General features: G+C 38.2%; 1 protein-coding gene across 1 annotated transcript in view; it reads right to left on the reverse strand.

Annotated features, from left to right (window-relative positions):
* Positions 1-23,712, reverse strand: part of MRPS9 (mitochondrial ribosomal protein S9) — a 56,492-nt gene extending 32,780 nt beyond the window's left edge. The window contains exons 1-2 of the mRNA XM_055243644.2: positions 22,981-23,712; positions 12,220-12,399 (exon numbers count right to left, since the gene is read on the reverse strand). Coding sequence (XP_055099619.1) covers positions 12,220-12,399; positions 22,981-23,115 — 315 coding nt within the window. The 5' untranslated portion in view covers positions 23,116-23,712. The remainder of the gene's footprint in view (positions 1-12,219; positions 12,400-22,980) is intronic.
* Between the last annotated feature and the right edge of the window lie 2,714 nt (positions 23,713-26,426).

Below are 26,426 nucleotides of genomic sequence, written 5' to 3' on the forward strand. Positions count from 1 at the left end.
AGTCTCCGAATAGAGGATTTCTACAACAAAGCTGGTAATAACGGCCATTCCTAACTTTCTCTCCCGTGAAGTGAAAAGACTGGAAGCAGTGTTTTAGTACTTAGATCTATGACTCGATTCCTTGAGGGCTTGGATGGGTAACTCAGTATCATGACAACCATCTGTAAGGCTGCATTTCCTGACATCTCTTAACACTACAGAAGCCCTCTGGTACTAAGCATGACAGCCTAACTTTACTCTCTTAAAGAGTAAAGGTAAGAGAACTGGGTTTAAATACCCTATTTCATTCAGCCTGGACTTCAAAGTTGGGTATATGGGTGGAAATATTTACATACAGGAAGCAGTAGGAAAATGTAAGAGAGAAAGAGAGACAGAGAGAGACAGAGAGTGTGTGTGTGTGTAACAGAAGTGTGTATATGGAGTAAAAATGAGAGTAATATTACAAAAGCCTTCGCTTTCCCAATCAGTCTTCTTGTAGTCTGTATTCATTCAGAGGTCCTTACTGGATCAGCTCCAGTTTTCCCCCTACCCTTTGTTGTTCATTTGAATCATAGTTAATTTTAACTTGCTACTAGAAAGAAAATATATAAATATCAAGTTGTGACAAATACTGAAAACCTTCTCTGCTTGTTTTTGCAGTTTCTTTCTCCTAGAACAAAGCATAAGCAAGAAAAACCAACAAAGCAAAATGACAAGCACAGACCTCCATCTTACGTTCTAGGAGGGACAACCTGAAGGAATAATGTCCTCTCTAAGCACCCACATGGACAGTATCTTACTTGCAACGTGCCCTCCAGGGAATACTGTCCCCAATGCTCCTCCTCCCAGGCAGTGCAACTTTCAGTCCAGTTCTAGAATAACTCTTCCCCATCACCATTCTAAAAGCAGGGATGGTGGGGAGGAACAGGGCACTATCACCTTTCTCTCTAAACCTGCTGCGGGTAGTGATGCACTATTGGAAATGCTGTGTGTCAGAAAAACATCAAAATGCATCTGCTGCAGTCTGCATTTCAGCACCAGGCACAATCTTACTATCACTGTCTTGCTGAAGTTACTGCTGTCTCTTGTCACTGGAGGCTCTGCCTCAGGTATGAGGAAGCTCACCCCATACTCAGGGAGTATGGCACACTCAGCAAGGCACACTCAGGGAGCATAACAGCTTTCCAGCTTTCTTCCTCTCAGATTGCCCTCCCACCCCACAAGGCCCAATGTTAAGATTTCAACTTCTTTGACCATGATTATGCAGACCTAATTCAAAGCCAGGCTAGGCAAAACCAGCTCAGTGTCACACATCCGACTGTTTTAGTTTTGACTGCCTGTAAGCTGGTTTATTAGGGCATTGTAACTTGAGGTTTATTTCAGTAGAAAGGCATTTGCTCAAGCCCTTCCAATACAATATTCAACTTTTTTTTTTTTTTTTTGAGACAGAGTCTTGCTCTCCCGCCCAGGCTGGAGTGCAGTGGTGCGATCTCGGCTCAACTGCAAGCTCTGCCTCCTGGGTTCACGCCATTCTCCTGCCTCAAGTCCTGAGTAGCTGGGACTACAGGCACCCACTACCATGCCCGGCTAATTTTTTGAATTTTTAGTAGAGACAGAGTTTCACGGTGTTAGCCAGGATGGTCTCGATCTCCTGACCTCGTGATCTGCCCGCCTCGGCCTCCCAAAGTGCTGGGATTACAGGCATGAGCCACCGCACCCAGCACGATATTTAACTTTTCATTTCTACTCTTACCCCCAGTAATTTGCTCTTTGGCTTCCTCTATCAGTTTCTCTCAAATGCCAATGCCTCAAGAGACTTTCCCAAGTTCTCCCTGCAAATGGTAGACAACTTTGTTCTTACTCCTCAAACTCAAAAGCCTTTGCCTCATATTAAGAAAACACTTCACTGAAGATAAAGTCTTCCATGAGCTGATCTCCTGAGTCCTTGGGGCTTTCCAAAACACACAATAGCGGCCAGGTGCAGTGGCTCACGCCTATAATCCCAGCACTTCGGGAGGCCAAGGTGGGCAGATCACTTGAGGTCATGTGTTCGAGACCAGCCTGACCAACATGTTAAAACCCCGTCTCTACTAAAGACATAAAAATTAGTTGGGCACGGTGGCGCCACCTGTAATCCCAGATACTTGGGAGGCTGAGGCAGGAGAACCACTGGAACCCAGGAGGCAGAGGCTGCAGTGAGCTGAGATTGCACCACTACGCTCCAGCCTGGGCAACAGAGCGAGACTCTGTCTCAAAAAAATAAAAACAAAAACACACAATTGTAATTTCCCAATCCAACATAAAGCATTAAGCTTAATATAAAATTAACACTAAGGAGGGTATTTCAAATAAGATAATTACAAAGAATAAGTAACAAAAATGGTTGGGGTAATAGGGCTACCTCACAAAAAATTTTAGATTAGGGCAAAGATGTGGTTGGGAAAGGCTCAGAAATATAAGAAAAGAAAATAAGAACCATGAAGGCAAATAAAATGTTAGAATACTTCAGGGTCTTTTTTTTTTTTTTAAGTAGTTTTCCTGTTATGTGATTCAGAAACATCTATATTAGCATGAAAAAATAATGCAAAATTTAAATATTATGAAAGGTAAAATTAGGTCAACCAGAAAATCACTGGGGGAAGGTGGTGAAGAAAAGACTCTCTGTTAATGTTAACCTATCTGTTCACTGTCAGTTTTTATTGGCCTCAGAACGTGTGTGACACTTACTAGGCACTAGAAAAAAGGTGCCAGCAAGTGGTTTGGGCCCCCAAGTATCTTACAATTAAAGGAAAATTGGCATTTCACATCCAAACTGTGGTCTGGCCCACTTGGACAAGTTTACTAACCATGACAGAATTAACAGAAATTTCATAATTATCTGAAATAAACACCTTTTCACTTCTAAACCAACCTTCATGAAAAATTATTATTTAAACTAAGAAATACCCAACCCTTCCACACACAAAAAACAAAAAATGAAAACATGTGTATCAATTGGGACTCAGTTAACGGTTTTTCCATAAGCTTCAAAACAATCCTGCTAGCCAGGTATTTGGGTTTGTATTTGGTTTAGCATTAGTGTTTCAAGATACCTTTTTCCCAGTCTAAGAACCAGATTTTGGTGGTGCCTCTAGTAAACACACTAGTATTCAAACATCCTCACCATCCACGTCCATACAGCTCGACTACATACAAAAATCATCGCCTTACTTTTTAAGGATGCTGATGTCCTAATCTTTCAGTTTAAATTCACTCAGAAGAAAATCTGCCACAGGAATAGAAAACAAAAGGCATTTTCCCAAAATAAGTGGTAGCTTAAAATTTCCCATATTCAATTCTAAAATTGGTATGAAATTTAACTTGGCAAAGTTGTTAGGTGTTTTAAACTAATGTTACACTTTAAGAAATTGTTACACATACAGTTTAGGTTCATTGGTTGATTGGTCACCAAAAAAAAAAAAAAAAAAAAACCCACAGAACAAAAGCAAAAAACCATGCTTTTTCCAAAAGAAAAAATGGAGCATATATTTAGTAAGTACAGAACTCTTTAGAAACTCATTAAACTGTCAGGCGTGGTGGCTCACGCCTGTAATCCCAGCACTTTGGGAGGCCGAGGCAGGTGGGGTGGATCACAAGGTCAGGGGTTCGAGACCAGCCTGACCAACATGGTGAAACCCCGTCTCTACTAAAAATACAAAAATCAGCTGAGCACGGTGGCGGGCACCTGTAATCCCAGCTACTCAGGAGGCTGAGGCAGGAGAATTGCTTGAACCTGGAAGGCGGAGGTTGCAGTGAGGCAAGATCGTGCCACTGCACTCCAGCCTGGGCAACAGAGTGAGACTCTGTCTCAAAAAAAAAAAAAGAAACTCATTAAACTACAGCATGTCATCTATACTTAATGTGAATTCAAAACAAAAAGTGCTGCTAGAAAAGAAAGAAAAAGAATGTAAATTTTAAAAATTTAATCCAAATAAGAAATGGAGTAAGGTAATCCTCATTAGTAAACATGTTTCTTCCATTTTTAGGTTTTAACTAGAATACTGATAATCAACAGTTCCCTAAAATGACGGCAAAGTATTTGAGTATATTCTTAGACTTAAGTCAAAGTAAGAAAGGATTGCAGACTCAACCCAGAAGCACCGGGTCAGGAATGCAATCTCTATTAATTAGGCATCCCAGCTGGGCAGTGGGTTTGCAGCTGTTAACTTGATCAATGACTTACCTAAATGTCATCTCTACTGATTCGCTTATAAATTACCAGCAAGTGAGACTAATGTACAGGTGCTAATTTATTTAAACTGTTCTCTACAGTTCTACATAGCTTTATAAACTGCATCTGGCACCTAATGTTAGCTGTCAGTTGTACTTAGACATGCCTGTCCTAACGACTCTCTTCATTAGAAGTGAGCACAAATTATGAAATATTGTGAAAAATGATACATCAAATGGAATGGGCACAGCAAATCAATTAGAGAAACTTCATACAGCACATTCACACTTAGGAGAATAAAACATTCTGGTTTCAGAATGAGGTCTATAATACCAATTAAAAAGTAATTGGTAGACTTCAGCAGTGCTATATATCAATTTGCTGGCTTTTTTCCTGAAATTCTATAGTAATGTAGAACTTAACTTTTAATTCCCAAATAAAGACATTAGTAAACGCAAGTGCAAGTCTGTATTCATAATATTTAATATAACTGAAAGGTCTCCCAACTAAACTTTATAACAACTACATGCTTCATTGGAAAAGGAAAATGCAAATATCAGTGGTCCTCAACTTTTTGGTGTTTACAGTATGATTCTGAGTAAAGAATTTTTGATGGTACACATGACAGGATTAAGAAACTTCACGAAACAGGTTAGCAATCATTGTTACCCCACGTCTCTCTAGCACAAGGAGATGTTACAAGGTCTACAAAGTTCCATTGGCACTTGGTGCACTCCTCACCTAGCTGTTCTATAGTCTTGGGGTCAATAAGGAAAACTGTTTCTGCCGCCTCTGTTACACACTCATGGGCTTAATTCTTCAGTTTCCATACACACCAAATTTTCTTTGCACTAAAAAACAAGACTCACTCAGCTCAAGGTTCCAGCTGACAGATTCCTCCTAATAGTTATGTATACTGTTAACAGCCAAAAAAAAAAAATTTTACACACTGATCAACATTTGGCAGTAACCTGTGAGAGACTGATGAAACAGGAGTTGAGGATAACAGCATTAAGGTCTATTTGCTAAATATTTAGCCTGCATTTAAAGTACTTTCAGCAGAACACCATATACCCTACTAATTTTGTTAGAGGCTACCCGTTTTTCCTCCTGTTAGATCTTCTGAAGGTTATCAGTAGCACCATCATGGTTCAGTGGGTAAGAACAATAGGTAGTTTATTTTGTTTCAATATAATTTAAGAAATTGGGCAAAAATTAAACTACTTTGAAATGAAGAAATTCTATACCTGCCAATGACTAATTCCTTTTTAGTTATAATACTTTACTTTTTCACCAATAAGATAATATTTTTCTTGTAAATTTAATAAAAAGATCGAGCACCAATTTGAGCTAATTCTGGAAAAAAAATTCCGAAATATATAGAATCCTGTAGCCTTAATAATGATAATCTTCTAAGTGATAAAACTTTAAAATAAGTACCACCAGTGACAAGCAGAATTATTTTTATTCAAAAATTTTATCCATCTTATTCCTTTTTACCAACTCACACTGTACTCTTTAATAAATCTTATTAAGGAAGCACTAGTATATTAGATTAGCTAGGTGTAATTTTCACACATAAATTATATATGCTGTATTCAGCGAGGCCAGATTTCTATTCAAACTTAACCATCTGAAGTAAAGTTGTAAAACTAGAAATCAATGAAAAAGACCTATAAAGAACTGCAATAGCTGACATAAATTCATGAATTTTACTTACTAGGAGGGGCACGTAGGTCCTCATTCAGAGTCCAATGGCTTTTAGTTTTAATTCACACACTTAACAAGTTTAGTTATGCCAGAAGGTTGGAAGACAGGTGAGGGTGGCTACAGGCAGACACATAGACATAAGACATCTTGACAGCAAGGGAGATGACAAGAATCAGTAATACAGCATAGCTGAGCCATTCATCACAGGGACAATTGTGCTCTACGAGCCACAGTCAGGGGCTAACAATCATACTAAAAAGGAAAATCCTAAAGCACTGTCAGGTTAAATTATACTCACTATATCCTACTAAATAAGGTTGGGGAGACTGTAATTTATTTTAAAAACGTTACCTAAAAAATTAATCTGAAAGTGTAGAAAGAACAGTCTTTGGATACAGAAAGACCTCGTACAGCCTTAGCACTGTTAAAAAAAAAAAAGAAAAAAAAAGATACCTATCCCATAAGGTTTTTACAAAGATAAAATGTGGCAATGTACATCAGGCTCCAAGATGGCACTTCACACATAACATAGAAGGTTTTTAGTACGTGGTAGTAGTTTTCATTACAAATAACACTTAAAAGTAGGTTTCCCTTATCTGGAAAATTCACTTTTGTGGAATATCTAACTTCCTGATCAAACTAAATAATTAGAGAAAAGCTACTGCACCTTAATTAATATATTAAAAGCCAAACATTTAAAAAGCATTATAACTTCTAAATATGTAACAGCAATTGCAAAGGAAGCTTAAAATATTTTCTTGATTTTGGGTAAATTATTTTTGTTTTCAGAAATAACCCATTGTTGCAGCATGGAAATGCTGACTCATCAGCCATAGTGTCTCTTTCAGTTGATATACACTGCTGAGCCACTTATAAAAACAATAGTTTAAAAAACATAAATGAAAACAGAAAACCATATGAGTATATAATTTTAATTCTTTGGTAACGGTTGTCACTGTCCTCTTTTGCTTTTACATCTACTCAGGTGCCACAAAGGTGGAGGGGTTCCACTAAATTTAATAAAATGCAATACCAAAAGGGGTCCACTATATTTAATAAAATGCCACAAGAGTCAGTGAAGCCGATCAATCACTTGCAGCAAAGTCTAGCACAGCAGAATTATGTCACTGGTGTCAAGGAAAACGGTTAACACTCACTTCCATATGGGCTTTTTAGACACCAAGCTAGGTGAGACAATATCAACCTACAGGAGATAAAGCAACCTCCCCTTTAGTCAATCAGTGATAAATCAATGTACCCAACAGTGTTTCAGATGATTCTCCCCAGTGAAACATCTGAGAATGTTTCACTCATTCTCAGGTGGCATGGAAGACTTGTGTGACAAAGCAGAGAACTGGGGAATGATTCCAGTTATGGCGGATGGTATTTATTACTGTTAATAGTAACAGGAATAATAACACACTGCATTAATCTCATGCCTTTTAGATATATTCTGAGGTAGGCAAGTCGGTATTACTATTTTAGAGATAAGAAAATCAAGTGACAGAGAGCCCTGACTTGCTCAACGACACTAGTTAGTGACATCGCAAGGAATCTCTTAATCCCAGGTCCTGTATTTTTCTACAAGATCATTTCAACTACAATGAATTTTTAATAAAAAGACAGAAAAAAATCAATCTAATAAAGCTTTCTGTATGTTCTGCATTTATATTCCACACAATAAATTCAACCTCATTTTAGAAGAGTCTATATTTTAAAGAAGCAATTGGATGTTTTTTCCTATTAATTCATGATTTGATTACTTAATTGGCTAAATCTAAAGGTAGATTTTTATAATATTCTGTTAACACAATCACACAAGATGACATCAAGTTGTTTTTACCATATATACATACACACAGTTTTAAAAGTACAGAATAGCTGCCACCACTTATCTTTACATAGTGATGTTAAATATCTCTTCTCTGGAAAATAATTCTATATTTTGAGAACCAGAACGAAATACATTGTTTAAAATTGGTTTCTACCTGATTGAATGATAATGTATTCACTAAGCTACAGGATCCTTTCAGATTTCTCTGACTATTAAAAATGTACTCTAGATGGAATCAGCAGTTTGTATCTGTTGTAAATACTTTAACAACATTTTTAAAAGATATTTTAATATATGAAAGAGTTGTTTTAAATCTTAAATGTTTTGCTCAAATGCAATTCATAAATGATCTTCATGATCATTATTTTAGTAATTGGATAACTAGTATGAAAAAACTAGTTTCTAAAATATATAAAATAACTAATAGCTTAATCTGAATACAATGGTGCCTAGTTTGTCTATGTGAAAATTATAGTGAGCCTAGACTTTTAACTATGTAATTGAATTAAATTATAGACCATAGCTACTCTATATACATTAAGTCCTCATGAAAATAATATTAACATCCCAAACTAATATTCTGGGTAAACATCCAAGTAATGAACAAACTACTCCAAACAACAAAATTCATGTTTAATACTTACACTGTGAAAATACTTATACCTTCAGATAAAATTATAAAATTGTTGAATGATTCTGCGTTTTTCAATAAGCTACATATGCCCAATGTACATCCAAAAAGGTAGTTAAGTGGGGCTGGGCGTGGTGGCTCATGCCTTTAATCTCCCAGCACTTTGAGAGGCCAAGGTCAGAGGACGGCTTGATGCCAAGAGTTCCAGACCAGCCTGTCAACAAAATAGCCAGACCTTGTCTTTATCAATCAAACAAACAGACAAACCAAAAAGGTAGTAAAGAGTTGCTCAAAAACATCTTAGTAGTAAACTCAATTGGGTAATGAAATCCTCCTGCTGAGAACAGTTACTCAGGGACACACAGACCACAAGGAGAGAGGTAGGACCATTTTAAAAAGTAAGCAGTTAAAAAAACCCAACAACAACAACTCACAAAGAAAAGCCCAGGCCCAGGTGGCTTCACTGGTGAATTCAACCAAATTCTTAAAGAGGAATTAATACAAATTCTTGACAAACTCTTCTGAAAACAGAAGAGAACACTTCCTAACTCATTTGATGAGGCCAGTATTACCAATATCAAAACCAGACAAACATTGTAAGAAAACTATAGACCAATATCAATTAGACATAAAAATCCTCAAGAAAATGCTAGCAAACCAAATCCAGAAACATATAAACAAAGAGTATATACACCGAAGAAGCGGGATTTATTTCATGAGCACAAGGTTGGTTTAACATACAAAAATCAATTTGTATGATACATCATACCAACAGAACAAAAGACAAAAACCAAATCATCATCAAAATGGAAGAGCATCTGACAATATCCAATACCATTTTGTGACAAAAACACTAACCACAACAACAAAAAAGTTCAACAACTAGGTATGGCAAAAAACTTACTGAATCTGATAGAGCATCCACGAAAAACTCACAGCTAACATCATATTTAATGGTGAATGACTGAATGCTTTCCCCCAAGATCAGGAACAAAATGAGGACATCCACTCTTGCCATTTCTACTCAACATTGTTAGAGGTTCTAGCCAAGGCAATTAGGTAAGAAAAAGAAATAGAGGTATCCAAATTAGGAAAAACGAAGTAAAACTATTTCCATTTGCAGGTGAAATATTCTACTAATCCTCGTACTTTTTAGTGGATTCTTTGGGATTCGTAAATATATGGGATATCCTGCTATACTCTTCTATATATGGGCTATCTTGCTATATCCTGTATTTAGAAAATCCCAAGGAATCCACTAAGAACTATGAGAATTAGTAAGTTCAGCAAAGATGTAGATTCAAAATAAAAAATATACAAAAATCAACTATTCACCTGCAATAAGAAACCCAAAAATATTATAAAATAAAACAACTCTATTTACAATAGAAGTTTTTAAGACATTAATACTTAGAAATAAAATTTAACAAAAAAGTACCAAATTAAGACTCTGAAAACTACAAAACATCACTGAGAGAAATTAAAGAGGATCTGTATCTATAGAGGGACACCCCATGTTCAGAGATCAGAAGACTTAATTAACATTAAGATGGGAATACTCTCAAAATCTGTCTAGAGATTCAGCACAATCTCTATCAAAATCTTAGGTGGCTCCTTGCAGGAACTGACAAGCTGATCCTAAAATTTCATATGAAAATTCGAGGAGCAAAGAACAACCAAAATAGTCTTTAAAAGCAAGAAGGAAAGAAGAGTACTTACACTTCCCAATTTCAAAACTTACTATAAAGCTACAGTAATCAAGACAAAGTGGTACTGGCATAAGGATAAATGTATAGATCAATGGAATAAAATAAGGTCCAGAAATAAGCCCTCATAGTTACACTGATATTCAATGTAAATGATAAAATAATTCAATGGGAAAAAAATAGTCTTTCCAACAAATGATGCCAGAACAACGGAATGTCCACATGTAAAAGAACAAAGCTAGACCCCTGCCTCACATCACACACAAAAATTACATTAAAATGGATCAAAGACATAAATGTAAGAGCTAAAACTACAAAACTAGTAGAAGAAAATACAGGGGTGAATTTTCATGACCTTGGATTAGCAACGGTTTCTAAGGTATATACATAAGAGAAATAAAAACTTTCGTCTGCACAAGAACTTTATAGCATGCACATTCATAGCAGCATTATTCATTATAACCAAAAATGGAAACCCAAATGCCCATCAACTGATGACTGAATTCTTAAAATGTGGTATATCCATACAATCGAAAACTATTCAGTAATAAAAAGGAAGTACTGACACATGCCACAATGTAGATAAACATGAAAACATTGTGCTAAGTGAAAGAAGCCAGTCACGAAAGACGAAATACTATATAATTCTACTTATATGAAAGTCCGGGGTAGGCAAACCTAGAGTCTAGAGAGCCTATATTCTAGGTGATTTGAAAATTAGGACCTGAATTCTATTCCTGTTGCACTCTTCAATTATTACATTCCTGACCAAAGCAATAATGGTCAATAATTTTTTTTTGCTAAATGCCCCAGGATAGCTAGCAACGGAACTTAAATTTAACAACTTTGAATCTTGTTCTAATTTTTAAAAAGTAGTATCTAACATCTCATGATATTTTATACTTAACTGAAGAATAACATCTCTTTATAGACAATATCCCCCAATACTCTCCAGATTACCATAAAATTCAAAAAGAGGACAGCAGCTACAAAGTCCCTAACTACAAATCACCTAACCAAGAAGAGCAATAAGAAATCCTTCTGGACCGGGCCCGGTGGCTAACGCCTGTAATCCCAGCAATTTGGGAGGCTGAGGTGGGTGGACCACCAGAGGTCAGGAGTTCAAGACCAGCCTGACCAACATGGTGAAACCCCATCTGTACTAAAAATACAAAAATTATCTGGGTATGGTGGTGCATGCCTGTAAGCCCAGCTACTCAGGAGCCTGAGGCAGGAGAACTGCTTGAACCCGGGAGGCAGAGGTTGCAGTGAGCCAAGATCGTGCCACTGCACTCTAGCCTGGGCAACAGAGCAAGATGCTGTCTCAAAAAATAAATAAATAAATAAATAAATAAATAAATAAATAAATCCTTCTGGTTGAATAAAAAATGTTGGTCTAGGGCCTGAAAGTGATACTACAGTACCATTTATAAATAGGAAAGGTATACAAAAAGATTGAAATTAAACTAAAGTGCATAAAATGACTAAAAATAATATTAAAATCATATAAGAATGTTATTATCTATATAAAGATGTTGTTCTTCGGTTAAATATAAAACATCATGGGATATTAGATGTTACTTTTCAAAAATAAAGGCAAGATTCAAAGTTGTTAAATTCAACTTCCTTTGCTAGCTACTCTAGGATGTCTAACAGAAATATTATCGACAATTATTGCTTTTATCAGGAATATAATAATTCAAGAGTGAATAGAATTCTGATCCTAATTTTCAAATCACTTAGACTATGCCCCCATTTTGAAAACTCAGATATATATTTAAGTTGACAAAAACACTGGGCCAAGGTTTACTTATGGGATTTGATATAAATTTGACTCTATTTTCATTACCATCTGTTTTATCATTTTGTAAGAAAGCTGAGTCTAAGACTACACAACAGGTTGAACATTTTCCTATAGTGTACGAGCATTTATAGACTCATTTCTAGGTAACACCTAAAACTCACCATACTAAGTAAATCCTGCACATTTGTCTTTGAAACCATGGCTCCAACTTACAATGTATAGCAGCATTTTTCCTTATTCTGACAGCTTGATTGAAACACAGAGCTAAGGGGCTCATGAAGAAAAGTGCTTTTAATATCTAAAACTCTACAGCAATTACTTTTTCAACAGAGTAACTGTACTTACATCAATATCTTCTTGAGTGAAAGTTTCTGGATCTTCTCCCATCATGTTGGCTAAATGTCTCTTTCCTATGTTGAACTCTTCAATCTGCTTTTTAATAAAATCCTCTGTGTAAGTTTGACGTTTTGAGGTAGGAATATTTTTCTTTGGTACTACAAATGCAGTATGTCTCAGCCTTAATATCTAACAAAAAATATAGATGGAAAGAAAAGAAAATAAATTAAACTGTGATCTTTTAGGCCATTGTCCTTTAATAAAATAGTATATGCAAGTAGTTGTCTTTTTTTTATTATGGTATTCAAGTGACAGGAGTCCAAAAAGAAAGTTTAAAGGGCCTGCTAAGAAAGTTGTTAGAATGTATCCCCTCCTCAAAGCCTTGCTTACAATGTAGTTTAAGCTACTAGCATTTCAATACATTAAAACCAAAAATACCTGTAAGTGGTATGCTACCTCCTGATCTATTTTAAACATCCACTTTTGATAATGATTGGTCAATGTCAGTGAGTTCTGATATTTGGCACATGGGATAAAGAGTAAAAGGCTACTCCCTTAAGGAGGCAAATACACATGCACCAGAAACCAGCAAGCAGAAAACATGACAGCAAATGGCATGGCCTGAGGAAGAGCACCTTACACTGTGGGTATTCACCTTATTTGTGGGTAAAAATACATCCTATCTTTAACCATCTTTTGGCTTAGCTTAAGACTTTATTCCATGGTCCTTACATTAAAGTGATAAAAAGAAAAAATTGCTTAACTAAACATTGAGAAGATTTATTATTATTAATTTTGTTCAACATGCTAACTGCAGAAATAAGGGCTCGCATATCTTTTAAAGGCATCAGTAATTATATCACACTTGCTGCTGCTGGTCCTTTTATGCTGTGGCACTAGGAATTTCCCTCCAAGGCATTAAGATTTCACCTTCAATCAAAGATGCTAAAGAACGAGAAAAATGTTTTCAAATGACATTCAGCTGCATCCCGTAGCTGGAAATAACTAGAACAGATCTTTCTGGTCCTGGCTTAAGATCTCAAACCTGTAGTTCTCAACCTTCATCCTGGCCCCAACAATTCTAAACACTCTTAAAGCAATATTCAGGCCTTAAAACCACAATCTTAGGAATCCACTCACTTCCTTTTTCATAAACATAAATCTCTCTCAGACAGACATCATTCACCAGCACCATCCCTCCTACCTCCATCCCCTTCCCTTCTGAGAGTCCTAAATTCAGATGCCTCTACAGTAATTTGTCACTAAAGTTACACCAGAAAATATAAAATACAGGAGAAATGTAACAATACCCAATTAATGAAAAAAATATATGTTTTCAAACTCTTCCGAATTAAGATAGTAAAAACAGAGTTTCTTACTTTTTAATGAGTAAGAAAAGGGCAATTTAAAATTCTCTGAAACTTCAGTTTATTTTTATTTAGGCGATCACATCCTTCTAAAATATATTACTAACCAATCATTATCGTTTCTTACAATGCTTTGTGAAGATACAGTATTGCTGTCAATGAGTAAAAGCATGACCACAACTGGCTAATGCATGGTCCACTCTTTTATAGACACAGCCTGTCTGTACACCCCTGCTCCCCTTGCCACAGCCCAGCGCCACCAGCACCAACTCCCTACCATAGTGGTTCCCATCTTAACGTTTTTACTGTTTTCCAGGGGATTTTAAAATTTGTTCTTTATGAGTCTACGTCTTCTTTGGGCAATGGAGAATGTCACTTCACATATTCAAAGCGAAGAGAAATTATCTTTCTACCCCAAGAATCATAGCAAAGGTGTGATTTGGGGGCCGAAAAGTAGCAGTCATATAGTAGATAATTCTCTCAAATGTTCCATTGCCAAAAGGATGATTACACTGCTGGTTTTTATAAATAACGTGACAAAATGTTTTTGTTCACAGCTAAAACAGCCCTAATACAGGTGAACCCACAAAGACTTTCTTTTAGGTCACTACAACCACACTCCCTGCCAATCACCAACCACAGCCCTCAGGAAATATGCCTCCTGGAGCGTATGACTCCTTCCACTGAAGGGATTCCAGAGGAGGAGCAAGATCAGGGAGGAAAGTGATGCGTTCAAATCTGAGAATGTGTGTGAGATGTTGATGGACATCCCAGGAAGACAGATGTCCAAGAGGCAGGTGGCTTTGCGGGTGTGAGCATGGACAGACCTGAGCTTCAGATACAGGTCTGTTAATAATCCACTTGAGACATGAGGTTGACACTTAAAGAGAAGTAGAAAAAATGGCAAGCATTAGCGTTAGGACAAAAAACATGTCTTCTACTAGTAATGAAACAAATTGTTTGTAGGTGAGGGAAGGTAGGCAGAAAGACAAGGTTACTTATGTCTTACACTCACTATTTCTTTATGAAATAGAAGATGGTCTGCAGAGAGCAAAAGGCGGTAGGTTTAACAGACTGAATACCTCATATTCAAAGAACTGTGAAGCAGTGGTTGCAAAGTATAGACAGAAAAACTGTCAGAAAGAAATTAGAGATGGCTGGGTGCAGTGGCTCATGCCTGTAATTCTAGCACTTTGGGAGGCCAAGGTGGGTGGATCACTTGAGGTCAGGAGTTTGAGAACAGCCTGGCCAACATTGTGAGACCCCATCTCTACTAAAAAATTACAAATATTAGCAGGGCGTGGTGGTGTGCGCCCGTAATACCAGTTATTTAGGAGGCTGAGGCAGGAGAATCGCTTGAACCAGGGAGCTGGAGGTTGCAGTGAGCCAAGATCGCACCACTGCACTCCAGCCTGGGCAACAGAGGGAGACTATCTCCAAAAGAAATTGGAGAAAAAAATTTTAAGTATTCATTCATACTTAGAGGTAATTCTCATTACTAGTGAGCCAGGAGAATAATTCCAGACAGGAATCTATATCCATACAATGTCTGTAATCTTTTTATTTCCCTATGGTTGGTTTCTTTTGTATGTTTCATAAGTATATTCAACGTGCTATTTAGTTCCAGAGAGTTATATCTTAGGGTAGATTGTACCGTTCAGCATTACGAAGTTTTCTACTCCTATGTAATATTTTTTTTCTTCAATTCTGTTGGGTCATAATATTGCAACCCTTTCAACCTCCTATTTACATTTCCCTGGAATATCACTGCCCATCTTTTTCATTTAAGTTTTAGACTATTTTAGGTTTTGTTTTTTTAACCCAATCTGAGATTTTAGTAGATGAGAATACCCAAGTTACATGGGGTTTAACAGCTATTCTGTCTTGTCATTCATCTTATTTAATCTTTACATTTTTTAATGCTTCCTTCCTATTTTTTCTTTTGCTACATGAAAAAAAAAGAATTGGGTTTTCTTTTTTTTGGCTTTTGAGCTGGCAATTTGGACCGTATACAGCTTGCTCTCATTTTACCAGTGACAATACATGTGTCTCTGAATAAAATGTTTAAATGTACTCCTATCAACTTCAAAAATAAATATCCAATGAATTCTTACTGACTTATTCAGCTCTCTTTTTCAGCCACAGCAATTATCTGTTCTTCTGTTCCCCATAATTTAGATCAGCTTCTCTTAGTCTTATTTCTTATCCCTTGTTTCTGCATTCTGTATGATTTTGAAATCTTTACTCCATGTTTTTTCCCTCTTTCTGCAGTGTCAATTCTGCTTACTGCAGCCACTATGAATTTTTAGCTTTTTATATCATTGGTCTATCCTCAAAATTCTTGCCTCAACAGTTTCCTTTAATCATATCTTCTTGTCTTATCCCATCTCATAGAGCTCCTCCTCACTCAACTGATTTTTAAATGTCCTTGACAGTGTTAAGTAGCTGTGGTAAAATAATTCTTCCATTTTGTTAGTAAATATCCCTTTGTATTTTCTTCAGCTGTCTCTTCCACACTGTTCCTTTTGCTCCTACAACATTTTAGCATCTTCTCAAGCAAAAGAGTTGATTATTGAAGACTTGGTTTTTCACTTGATTTAAAATTGTGTCTGCCTATAGTCTCCAGAGTTTGTGACATAAGGTGGTGGCTTTCCTACTTTTAACATAATTGAGGTTTAAACATATTTATAAACATTTTCATTGCTGTCCATTTAGAAAGGGCTTTAAAAAAATGGCCCTAATTTGCTATTTTTCATAAAAAGTCCTTAGGATCTTTTTCAAAGACATTTCTACACATTGCTTAAGAGTATGACATTCTGGAAATTTATAACATTAAATTTACAAAGTTATCACAGCATCAGTAGCAGGATATTGAATATGTTTATTAAATGTCCAGAATTATTCCAGCAATGAATTCACACAAAAATATTTACATTCAAAGGAGTCCATTATTCATTGGTACAATCCATTAAATAAGGTGAGGCTAAGAGTGTGAAAAAAACCAGATCTTTAGCTAAAAACACCAAGAATTCTTGAAGGGAATTTGCTTTGCCACTGTTAAGAACAATTTGCAGCCAGGCGCAGTGGCTCATGCCTGTAATCCTAGCACTTTGGGAGGCTGAAGTGGGTGGATCAACTGTCAGGAGTTCGACACTAGCCTGGCCAACATGGTGAAACTCCGTCTCTACTACAAATACAAAAATTAGCTGGGCATGGTGGCAGGCCCCTGTAATCCCAGCTACTTGGGAGGCTGAGGCAAGAGACTCACTTGAATCTGGAAGGCGGAGGTTGCAGTGAGCCGAAATCACACCACTGCACTCCAGCCTGGGCAACAGAGCAAGACTCCGTCTTAGAAAAATAAATAAAAAAAAAAATTGCGGCGGGGCACGGTGACTCACGCCTGTAATCCCAGCACTTTCGGAGGCCAAGGCAGGCAGATCATGAGCTCAGGAGTTTGAGACCAGCCTGGCCAACAAAGTGAAACCTTGTCGCTACAAAAAATACAAAAATCAGCTGGGTGTGGTGGCGGGCACCTGTAATCCCAGCTACTTGGGAGGCTGAGGCAGGAGAATTGCGTGAACCCGGGAGGTGGAGGTTGCAGTGAGCTGAGATTGCACCACTGCACACTCCAGCCTGGGTGACAGAGCGAGACTCTGTCTCAAAAAATAAAAAAAAATAAAAATTTAAAAAAAAAAAAAAGGAAAGAAAAAAGAAAGGAAAGCAGGCAGGGTCCAAGGGATCTCTATCAGCTAAAAGTTATCCATGCAGGTTCAATCAGAATGTGTCTATTAAGACAAAATGGTATTCCAACTGTCCTGCCTCTATGCTCAGGATCTCAGGAGGAGGAACATCTGATAGGATTACTTTGAGTCAGGTGCCCCAGATTATTCGGGACCATAGCTAGGTCTTCTCAACTATAACCAGTGAAAAAGGACTAATTCCTCCTGGGGAAACTGAGATACTACTATGAAGGGGAAACGGATACTATGTTAAACAAATAAGAAAATTTACCATTTACATTAATTCTACAACCTGTTATAAATTAAGACACTTAACGTACTTACCAATCAAATAAAAGGCATAAACCCTGTTTAACTCCCAATTAAAATAAACCAACTATAAAAAGCTACTGTTGGGACATGCAGGGAAATTTGAACATGAAATAGGGAATAGATGATAAGAAATTACTGTTCATTCTGTTAGATATGGTGGTGGCAAGGAACCTATTTTTTTAAAAAAACCTTTATGTTACAGACGCATATTCAAGTACCTATAAGTAAAATAACAGAATGTCTGGGGTTTACATTAAATGACTCTGGGGGGTGGGAGAGGAGAAATAAAAACAAGACTGGGAAATTATTAATAATTGTTGAAGCTGGTTGACGGATCTGTGGAGTTCATTATATTATTCTATTTTTATATGCTTGGTTTTGCAGAATAAAATTCTAAAAATAAACTACTTTACAAGTTCATTTAACAAATTTGAGCAATTATTATAGACCAGGCTCTGTATTAAATGTTAACAGAAATAATTGTAAAGAAGAAATGAGTGATGTTAAAGTGAGAATGTTGCCATAATGAGATAAGAAAACAAAACATAGTAAAGATGCAGTTTTCTTTAAGCTAATAATCTTATCTGACAAAAAGAATGATAGAGCAGGTGTTCAGATGTACCCATATGTGCCCACACATAAGAACCATAGAGGAAAGACCTAAATACACGAGAGAGACACTTAGATAACAAGAAAATAAGTATATGTGGGTTTTCCACTGTTGTAGGCAGCTTCCAAGATGGCTCCCAGTGAATCTGCGGCCTGCTGTTCTTCTCTCTTGCTTACCTTTTCTCCATCAACCTGAGGGAAGCCGGATGTGCTGAGCTGCCCTAGAGGCCCATGTAGCAGGAGCTGAGGAAGGGCTCTGGCCAACAGCCAGCAAGGACCTGGGGCCTTCAGCCCCACAGCCTGCAAGAATCTAAATCCTGCTAACTACAACACTGAGTGAGCCTAGAACCAGACTCTCCCCACCCACAGTAGAGCCTTGAGATGATTGCAGCCCCGGCCAATACCTGGACTCTTGCCTTACCAGAGACCCTGAGCAAGAGGACCCAGCAAAGTGTGCCTGGAGAACCCTGACCCACAGAAACTGTAGATAACAAATGTCTGTTGTTCAAGCTGCTAAGTTTTAGGATAATTTGTTATGTAGCAATAAATAACTGATACATTCATCATCCTAATTACAACAATGAAGCATAGTACAAGAAAGTTTGCTTATCTTGTTTTACAAAGCAGAGGTGGGAATGATAGTAGCATTTATTGTCAAGCTCTTATTATATAAGAAATGTAAAAATTGCCAAATAAAGTGTAAATTTTCATGTAGAGGTATTTTTCATAATTACAGCAATGAGGAACACACTCAATTCTATCCTTACAAGGACAGGATTAGATCTCAAAGGGAATAGTTTATCCTACCAAAGGGCCTTTCTTTTCTGTTGCTAATAAACTGGGATTAAAAATAAATATATTCAAAAATTATCAGGGGTAGGGGCATAACTAATTTACAGAGCTGTACAGACCATCTGATACAAATTCAAGTCAATTATACAATTTGTTTTCCAAAGCGTTTTTTAGCCATTTGTCAAAAAAAAATGTATTAAGATCCTACTAAAGCAGATCAATAGAATGCTGTGATAAATACAGGATATTGTAACCTCCAGAAGCATGGGAGATTAAAAAAAAAAAAACAGATTTTTTTTTTTTTTTTTTTGAGACGGAGTCTGGCTCTGTCGCCCATGCTGGAGTGCAGTGGTGCAATCTCGGCTCACTGCAAACTCTGCCTCCCGGGTTCACGCCATTCTCCTGCCTCAGCCTCCCGAGTAGCTGGAGCGCCCGAGTAGGCGCCCACCACTACGCCCGGCTAATTTTTTGTATTTTTAGTAGAGACGGGGTTTCACCATGTTAGCCAGGATGGTCTCGATCTCCTGACCTCATGATCCGCCCGCCTCGGCCTCCCAAAGTGCTGGGATTATAGGCGTGAGCCACCGCGCCCGGCCAAAACAGATACTTTAGACAGAGACAGGAATGTGTTTACAGTGGAAACCAAATATAAAGGGCCAAGCCATTTAATGTCATTGATCACTTCTCTGGCAGATGGTCTAAATCAACAAAGGCATCTTGGCTTGGCAAAAACTGAATATTTAAGCACTAGGAAAGTGTTCAGTAGTAGAGAATAATTAAGAAGACACCCTATTAGTGTTTTGTAGACATATTTTTCAAAATAGCAATTGGTCTTTTGTTTTTCCTTATTATAAAAATCACAAATATTATAGAAAGCCAAATTAGCATTCCTATATTAGCTATATTGATAGAGGATTTATGAATTCATGGGTAACCTTTGTAGTACAGCATGGAAGGAAACTGTCAACTGCTCATAATAATGCTAACACTATTTTCATTTGTGACAGGTAAAAAATTCAGCTACCTTAGCATAGCAAAATAGATCATACTGATTCCTGCCAAACTTTCCAGACCTGTCTCTGCACCATTCGCTCACCAAAACCCTATGCTATAACCAGTTGTTGCTGACAAAGCCCACTATTACTCAGTATATCTCTATACCCTTATGCACCTATTATATCTTCCCTGACAAAGCCCACTATTACTCAGTACATCTCTATACCCTTATGCACCTATTATATCTTCCTTGAATAGCTTTCTGTTTTCATATAACTCCTATTTGCTGCTAAAGACGCTATTTTCCTTTGCCTCCTCTGGGAAGCTGCCCATGACAATCCTCTACCTGGTCAACAACTCTAGTCTGACTCAGGCATATCACTTCTGTGCTCTTCTGTATTTACCTCTGTAAATACCACAGTACACCACAGATCCCTGATATTCATGGATATACAATCTGAAAAGTTTGGCCATTCATGAGTAAGACTGCCTCTTCTGCCCCAAATTTGGGACACTCAGATATTTGCAATTGTATTGAGGCATTAATACAAAACATGCATACCACAAGATTGGTATGCAAGAGGTAGTCTGCTAGTGAAGGTCTCAACTGAGAACCCAGGAATAGCTTAACAAAACTCGCTTCTTTTCCTTATTGTAACAGTGTTTCTCAAACTTTTTAAACTGTGACCCATTGTAATATCTACTGTTTATATCACCACCTAGTATACATTTACATATATAAACAAAATGCAAAAATACTCTGCATGAAATGCACTTTATTATTATTCTATTCTCCCACATCCTTCGTTTTCTGTAACCTCCGAAGAGATTCTGTAATTAAGGAAATTAAAATTTGAACAAACAAAAGACCAGGTATAGTGTTTTGTCACTCATTAAGTGATTAAAATTTTTATTATTTTATAAAACATGGGCTACCAAGAGAAATCTATCTATTAATGTTGGAGGCAGAAGTGAAAAAACATTAATGTTTAAAACAGATAAGCTCTGCACCAGGATAAAAAAAAGCTTTATCAATGTCTTCAGGTATATGTATGTAATCATAAGAATCTAAAGGGGGGTCAGCTAAGTGTTTCAGTTATATCTGAGCTGTACTTCATGTGGTAAAATATATGCTGTAGTAGTATTCATGAATCTGGGGATTCAGCCATTTCAGGACCATCCCTTAAGAGTGCTAAGGGTGGATACTGTCTTGTAATTGTTTGACTTTAAATTGTTTACTTCACAGTGCCTAGCTCAGGTAAAGTGCTCAGTAAACATTTGCCATATGGGGGAAAGAGGTTGTTTCAAGAGTGATCAAGGAGATGAAAATTAAAGTAACAAGGAGAAATCATTCTTCATCCATTTTACTAAACCAGTATTTAAGAACTAGATCAGATGTTTACTGAAACTTTATTAGTGCAAAGAAAGTAGAAACAAAGCAAATGTCCATCAATTGTTACATTAACTTTGATATATTCTTATCACAGAATAGTATGCAGCAGTTAAAAATGCTTTTAAAAACATAATAGGGGACCCTGAAGGATTTCTACTTTACAATATACTGCATATGTACAAGAGAAAAGCAAAAAGTAAAATGCAATCAAATATGGTCCCATTTTTTGTAAAGTACACCTATGCATGTATGTTTATGCATGATTATAAGAACACGGAAAAAACATAGAAGAATACATACCAGGAGGGACAGAAAGTTAGCCATCCCCCGATACACACATTAAATGTCAACAATAAAAATACTCTGTATGATACGGTCCCTCTCATAATCATGTGTATATAGCAAAGATATACTCAAAGAGATGCATGAAAAAATAAAAATTTCTAGCACATTTTCCAGTAAGAAAAAAAAATAAAAACAAATGTCCACATGAATAGATAGAATGGACTGGTTGATCTAGGTTAAAATATAAAAGAAAGAACATATAAAAAGATGGTTTTTTTTTTTCAATATAGTTTTTAAAGTATGGTATTTGACTTCCCTGTAATAATTGGTACTGGTTATCACTCTCCCTCCTTGAAACATTCACCTGTTTCCCATGACACCACACTGGCTGGCTTCTCTCCTGCTTCTTTGGTCCCTCATTCTCAATCTCTTGGGGCCTCTTATTTCTTATTTGTCCTTCAGGGCCCTGTCCCTCTGCCTACTCCTCAGTACACTCTCCCTAGGTAATTTAATTTGTTTACAAGGCCTCAGTTACCATCTACAAGTAACAGGGCATTTCGAAATCAGTTCTCCTCCTGAGCTATAATAGACTTGCCTATCTGTAGACCTACTGGAAATCCCAGATGCCTAAAACATAATCCCAAACTAAACTCGTTTCTTCCCTCTCAAATATTTTTCTTGCTTTGAGATCGCATGTCAGTAAACTGGCATCATCAGCCATCCAGCTCTTGACTCTCCACTTCTCTCTGGATTAAACGAAATGTACAAGTTCTGGCCTGCATCTTTCCACAGAGGGAGATTCGGGAAAATTAAGAAGCCAGAAATTGCGCAGATTGAAGGCACTTTTAAAAAGTCACTGTCCTCTACACAACGTGACTGTCTCCATTGTCTTCCAAGCATCTGCAAGAATCCAATTCCCATCATTCTTCTCTGGCGCGGCCCTCCTCCTCCCTAGACAGCAAGGCAGCGTAGGACTGGACCCAACACAGACCTAGGCACCGACCCTTAGCTCAGCAGCCAAATGAAGGAAGAGGTCGCTCCACTTCTACCTGCAGGTAAGTTCCCCTCGCTGCACCCCGCAAAAAAAAACAAGTAACAACCTCCAGAGCGGCTACTGCACGCCAATACCCACCTCCTCACTCCCAACCTCAGACCTCCACTAAATACCTAAGACCCTAGGGTCCCTGCCTGAAGGCACGCGAGACGCTGGTGTCCGCGCTGGCTCCACATCCTCGCGCGGCAGAGATAAGCCGCTTCCAGTCTTCCCAGGCCTTACCTGGGATCTGACATTTGTTTGCAACTCAGGGGCCGCGGTTTTCCAGAGGCCTTGCTTCCGGGCGAGGCTACCCCTACCCCAGAGAAGAAGCCGGTAGGAAACTGCTCCGCCGTAGGACACACAGGGCGCCGCCATGTTAGCTGTGGGAGATCCAGGACCGGAGGGGTGAGGGGGCGGGGCCTAGAGACGGCGCAGGCGCTAATGGGCGCGGGGTTCCAGAGGCTGTCCTGTGCCAGAGCTTTTCGGGCCTTTGGATCAGGGGGCGTGTCCCGCGATCCGCGACAGCTCGTCGCTGATTGGGTGCATGGTGTCCGCGGGGCGTATCCGACTCCACCCCTGCTCGGTGTCGACTTCAAGAAGGATCGCTGGTGGGTCGTTTATCTCGACCTCTTTCTCTTCACGTCGTGAATTCAGTCTCTTTGGGACTCACTTCCACGCTCTCCTAGTCTCTTTGGCACTCATTTCCACGTGGCGCTTTAGCCAGCCCTTCCTTCCCAGCCCCCTTGCTGCACCTGGAGCCGGCTCTTCCTCCACCTTCACAGGGCGGCCGGGGCCCCAGATGGACTCCAAGCCTTGATTCCTGTCTGCCTTATCCTAGTAGGGGTTTTCTCCTCCTCTAACTTTCCACGTTCTTCTGGTTCCAAGTCAAGACTCTCCTGCAGCAACTGTCAAACCCTTCTCGGTTCCCTGGCACTCTCCTGCGTTGTTTCTTCAAACACTACCTTTCTCGTTTTTACACGCCCCTCCCTAAGCGTTGGTACTAAACCTTACTTGAAACCCAATCAGAACTGATTGTTGAATTGAGATGAGTGTGTCTTGCTTTCTGAAACTTGCGTGCTCCTGGCAATTAACTCCCAGGTTGCTTTCTACGAAACACATATTAAGTGGTGTAGTAACGCACTTTAAAAGGATTTACAAACAGATTTGAAGGGTCAGTAAAAGTAAAACATACACAGAAAATCTGAGATCATACAAAGTTGTCAAGCAAATAAATGCCATCTACTATCACCATCATTTCACGAAACAGAACTTTTTAACATTAGAAAGGTAGAATGACAGAATTTCACAATAAAGAAAAATCTTTTAAATGGAATGCATTTACTTGTATAAAATGCTCATCGTGTTGTTCTTTTTGTTATTAGCTTTTAGACTAGCAAAAAATATCATAAGAAATTGGCAGAGGTCGGAGGACTAAACTCTGATTTTTTTATCTTGTCCAAAATTCCTATCTACAGGATTTGGGGAGTCATGCCCTACAAATCATAAATTCTTATTAGATGGGTTTTACGTAACCCTATGTATGGTGACTTACTTTCCAACCTGACTCTGGCATAACATTATGAGACAAGGAAGAAAATCAAAATATTTTACCTCAAAACATGTTTCTTTGCCATATCTTGAAATGGCCCTGCAAAGCTGTCCTTGGAGGGGTGGGATATGCATCTATAAAGAATCTCTATTAACATTGCTAGATCTTTTTCTTCCAGACCCTCCCAATCCTAAAGAGATTAACTAAGATCTGAACAGGAAACATTTGTCATCCATTGTCTCTAAGGGCAGCCACTATAAGACTTCCAAAGAACTTTGGTCTCCACAATCTTTATCTTAAACTGAACATTCCCTTTCTATCAGTCCCAGGTCTTTCTGGACCAAACCAATGCATTTCTTAAATGTATTTGATTGATGTCTCATGCCTCCCTAAAATGTGTAAAACCAAGTTGCACCCTGACCACCTTGGGCACATGTTCTCAGGACCTCCTGAGGGCTGTGTCGTGGGCCATGATCACTCATATTTGGCTCAGAATAATCTCTTCAAAATATTTTACAGAGTTGGACTCTTTTTGTCAGCAGATGGATAAACTAGCATTTGGGAATCAAGACTTTATTTATTTATTTATTTAATTTTGAGATGGAATTTCGCTCTTGTCGCCCAGGCTGCAGTGCAGTGGTGTGGTCTCGGCTCACTGCACCTTCTGCCTCCCGGGTTCAAGCGATTCTCCTGCCTCAGCCTCCTGGGTAGCTGGGATTACAGGTGCCCACCACCACGCCCAGCTAATTTTTGTATTTTTAGTAGAGACGAGATTTCTCCATGTTGGCCAGGCTGGTCTCGAACTCCTGACCTCAGGCGATCCGCCCATCTTGGCCTCCCAAAGTGCTGGGATTATACACGTGAGCCACCATGCCCAGCTGAGAACCAAGACTTTATAGCTCATTAAAATAGATGTCTTTAAACAGCAGTTCCTACACATTGTGAGATTGTTTAAAAATTTTTTAAAATCTTAATTGTGGAAATTTAACCAAGTAGAAAACAGTAAGTATGTGGAAGCACGATTTATACTATTAAAAAATTATTGATATTGGACCATATAAGAACTAAGCACTAAAATTAAGGTTAGGAGTGGTGGAGATTTTTCCTTTTTTTGAAATTCATGTCACAGTCCTTTACTAGAATGTAGTCATGCACTGCATTACGCAGTTTCGGTCAACAGTGATCTTCACATAAGACAGTGGTCCCATAAAATTATAATAGAGCTAAAAAGTTACTATCTCCTAATGACCTTATAGCCATCAAGACATCATAGTAAGGGAGGAGACCACCCCTCGTATTGTCTTATGCCCAATTTCTCCCTCCAAGGAAAGAAGAAGTACAAACTAAAAGGCAGAAATGGAATCCACAGGGAGATAGCCCAGCACTGCGCTCTGGGCCTGGTAGTTAAAGATCAACCCCTGACCTAACTGCTTGTGTTATCTATAGATTTCAAACACTGTATGGAAAAGCATCGTGAAAATCCCTGTCCTGTTCTGTTCCGTTCTGATTACCAGTGCATGCAGCCCCCACTCACGTACCCGCTGCTTGCTCAATCGATCATGACCCTCTGATGTGGATCCCCTTAGAGTTGTAAGCCCTTAAAAAGGACAGGAATTGCTCACTCAGGGAGCTCAGTTTTTGGAGACATGAGTCTGCCAATGCTCCCAGCTGAATAAATCCCTTTCCTTCTACAACTCGGTGTCTGAGGGGTTCTTGTCTGTGGCTGGTCCTGCTACAATAGTACAACGCATTGCTTACCCATTTGTGGTGATGATTGTGTAAACAAATCTATGCACTGCCAGTCCTATTGAAGGACATACAATTATGTATAATACATAATACATGATAATGAACTATGTTACTGGTTTATTTATTTACCAGGCTATACCTTATAGTTTTTATTGTTAATTTGGAGTCTACTGCTTCTACTTATAAAAAGAAAAAGCTAACTGTAAAACAAACTCAGGTAGATCCTTCAGGAGATATTCCAGAAGGCATTATTATCATAGGAGCTCCATACGTCTTATTGCTCTTGAAGACCTTCCGATGGGACACACTGTGGAGGTAGAAGACAGTGACGTTGGTGATCCTGACCCTGTATAGGATAATGTGTGTGTTTGTGTCTTTGTTTTTAACA

This window comes from Symphalangus syndactylus, chromosome 14 (genome assembly GCF_028878055.3).
Source record: "Symphalangus syndactylus isolate Jambi chromosome 14, NHGRI_mSymSyn1-v2.1_pri, whole genome shotgun sequence".
Classification (NCBI taxonomy): Eukaryota; Metazoa; Chordata; class Mammalia; order Primates; family Hylobatidae; genus Symphalangus; species Symphalangus syndactylus.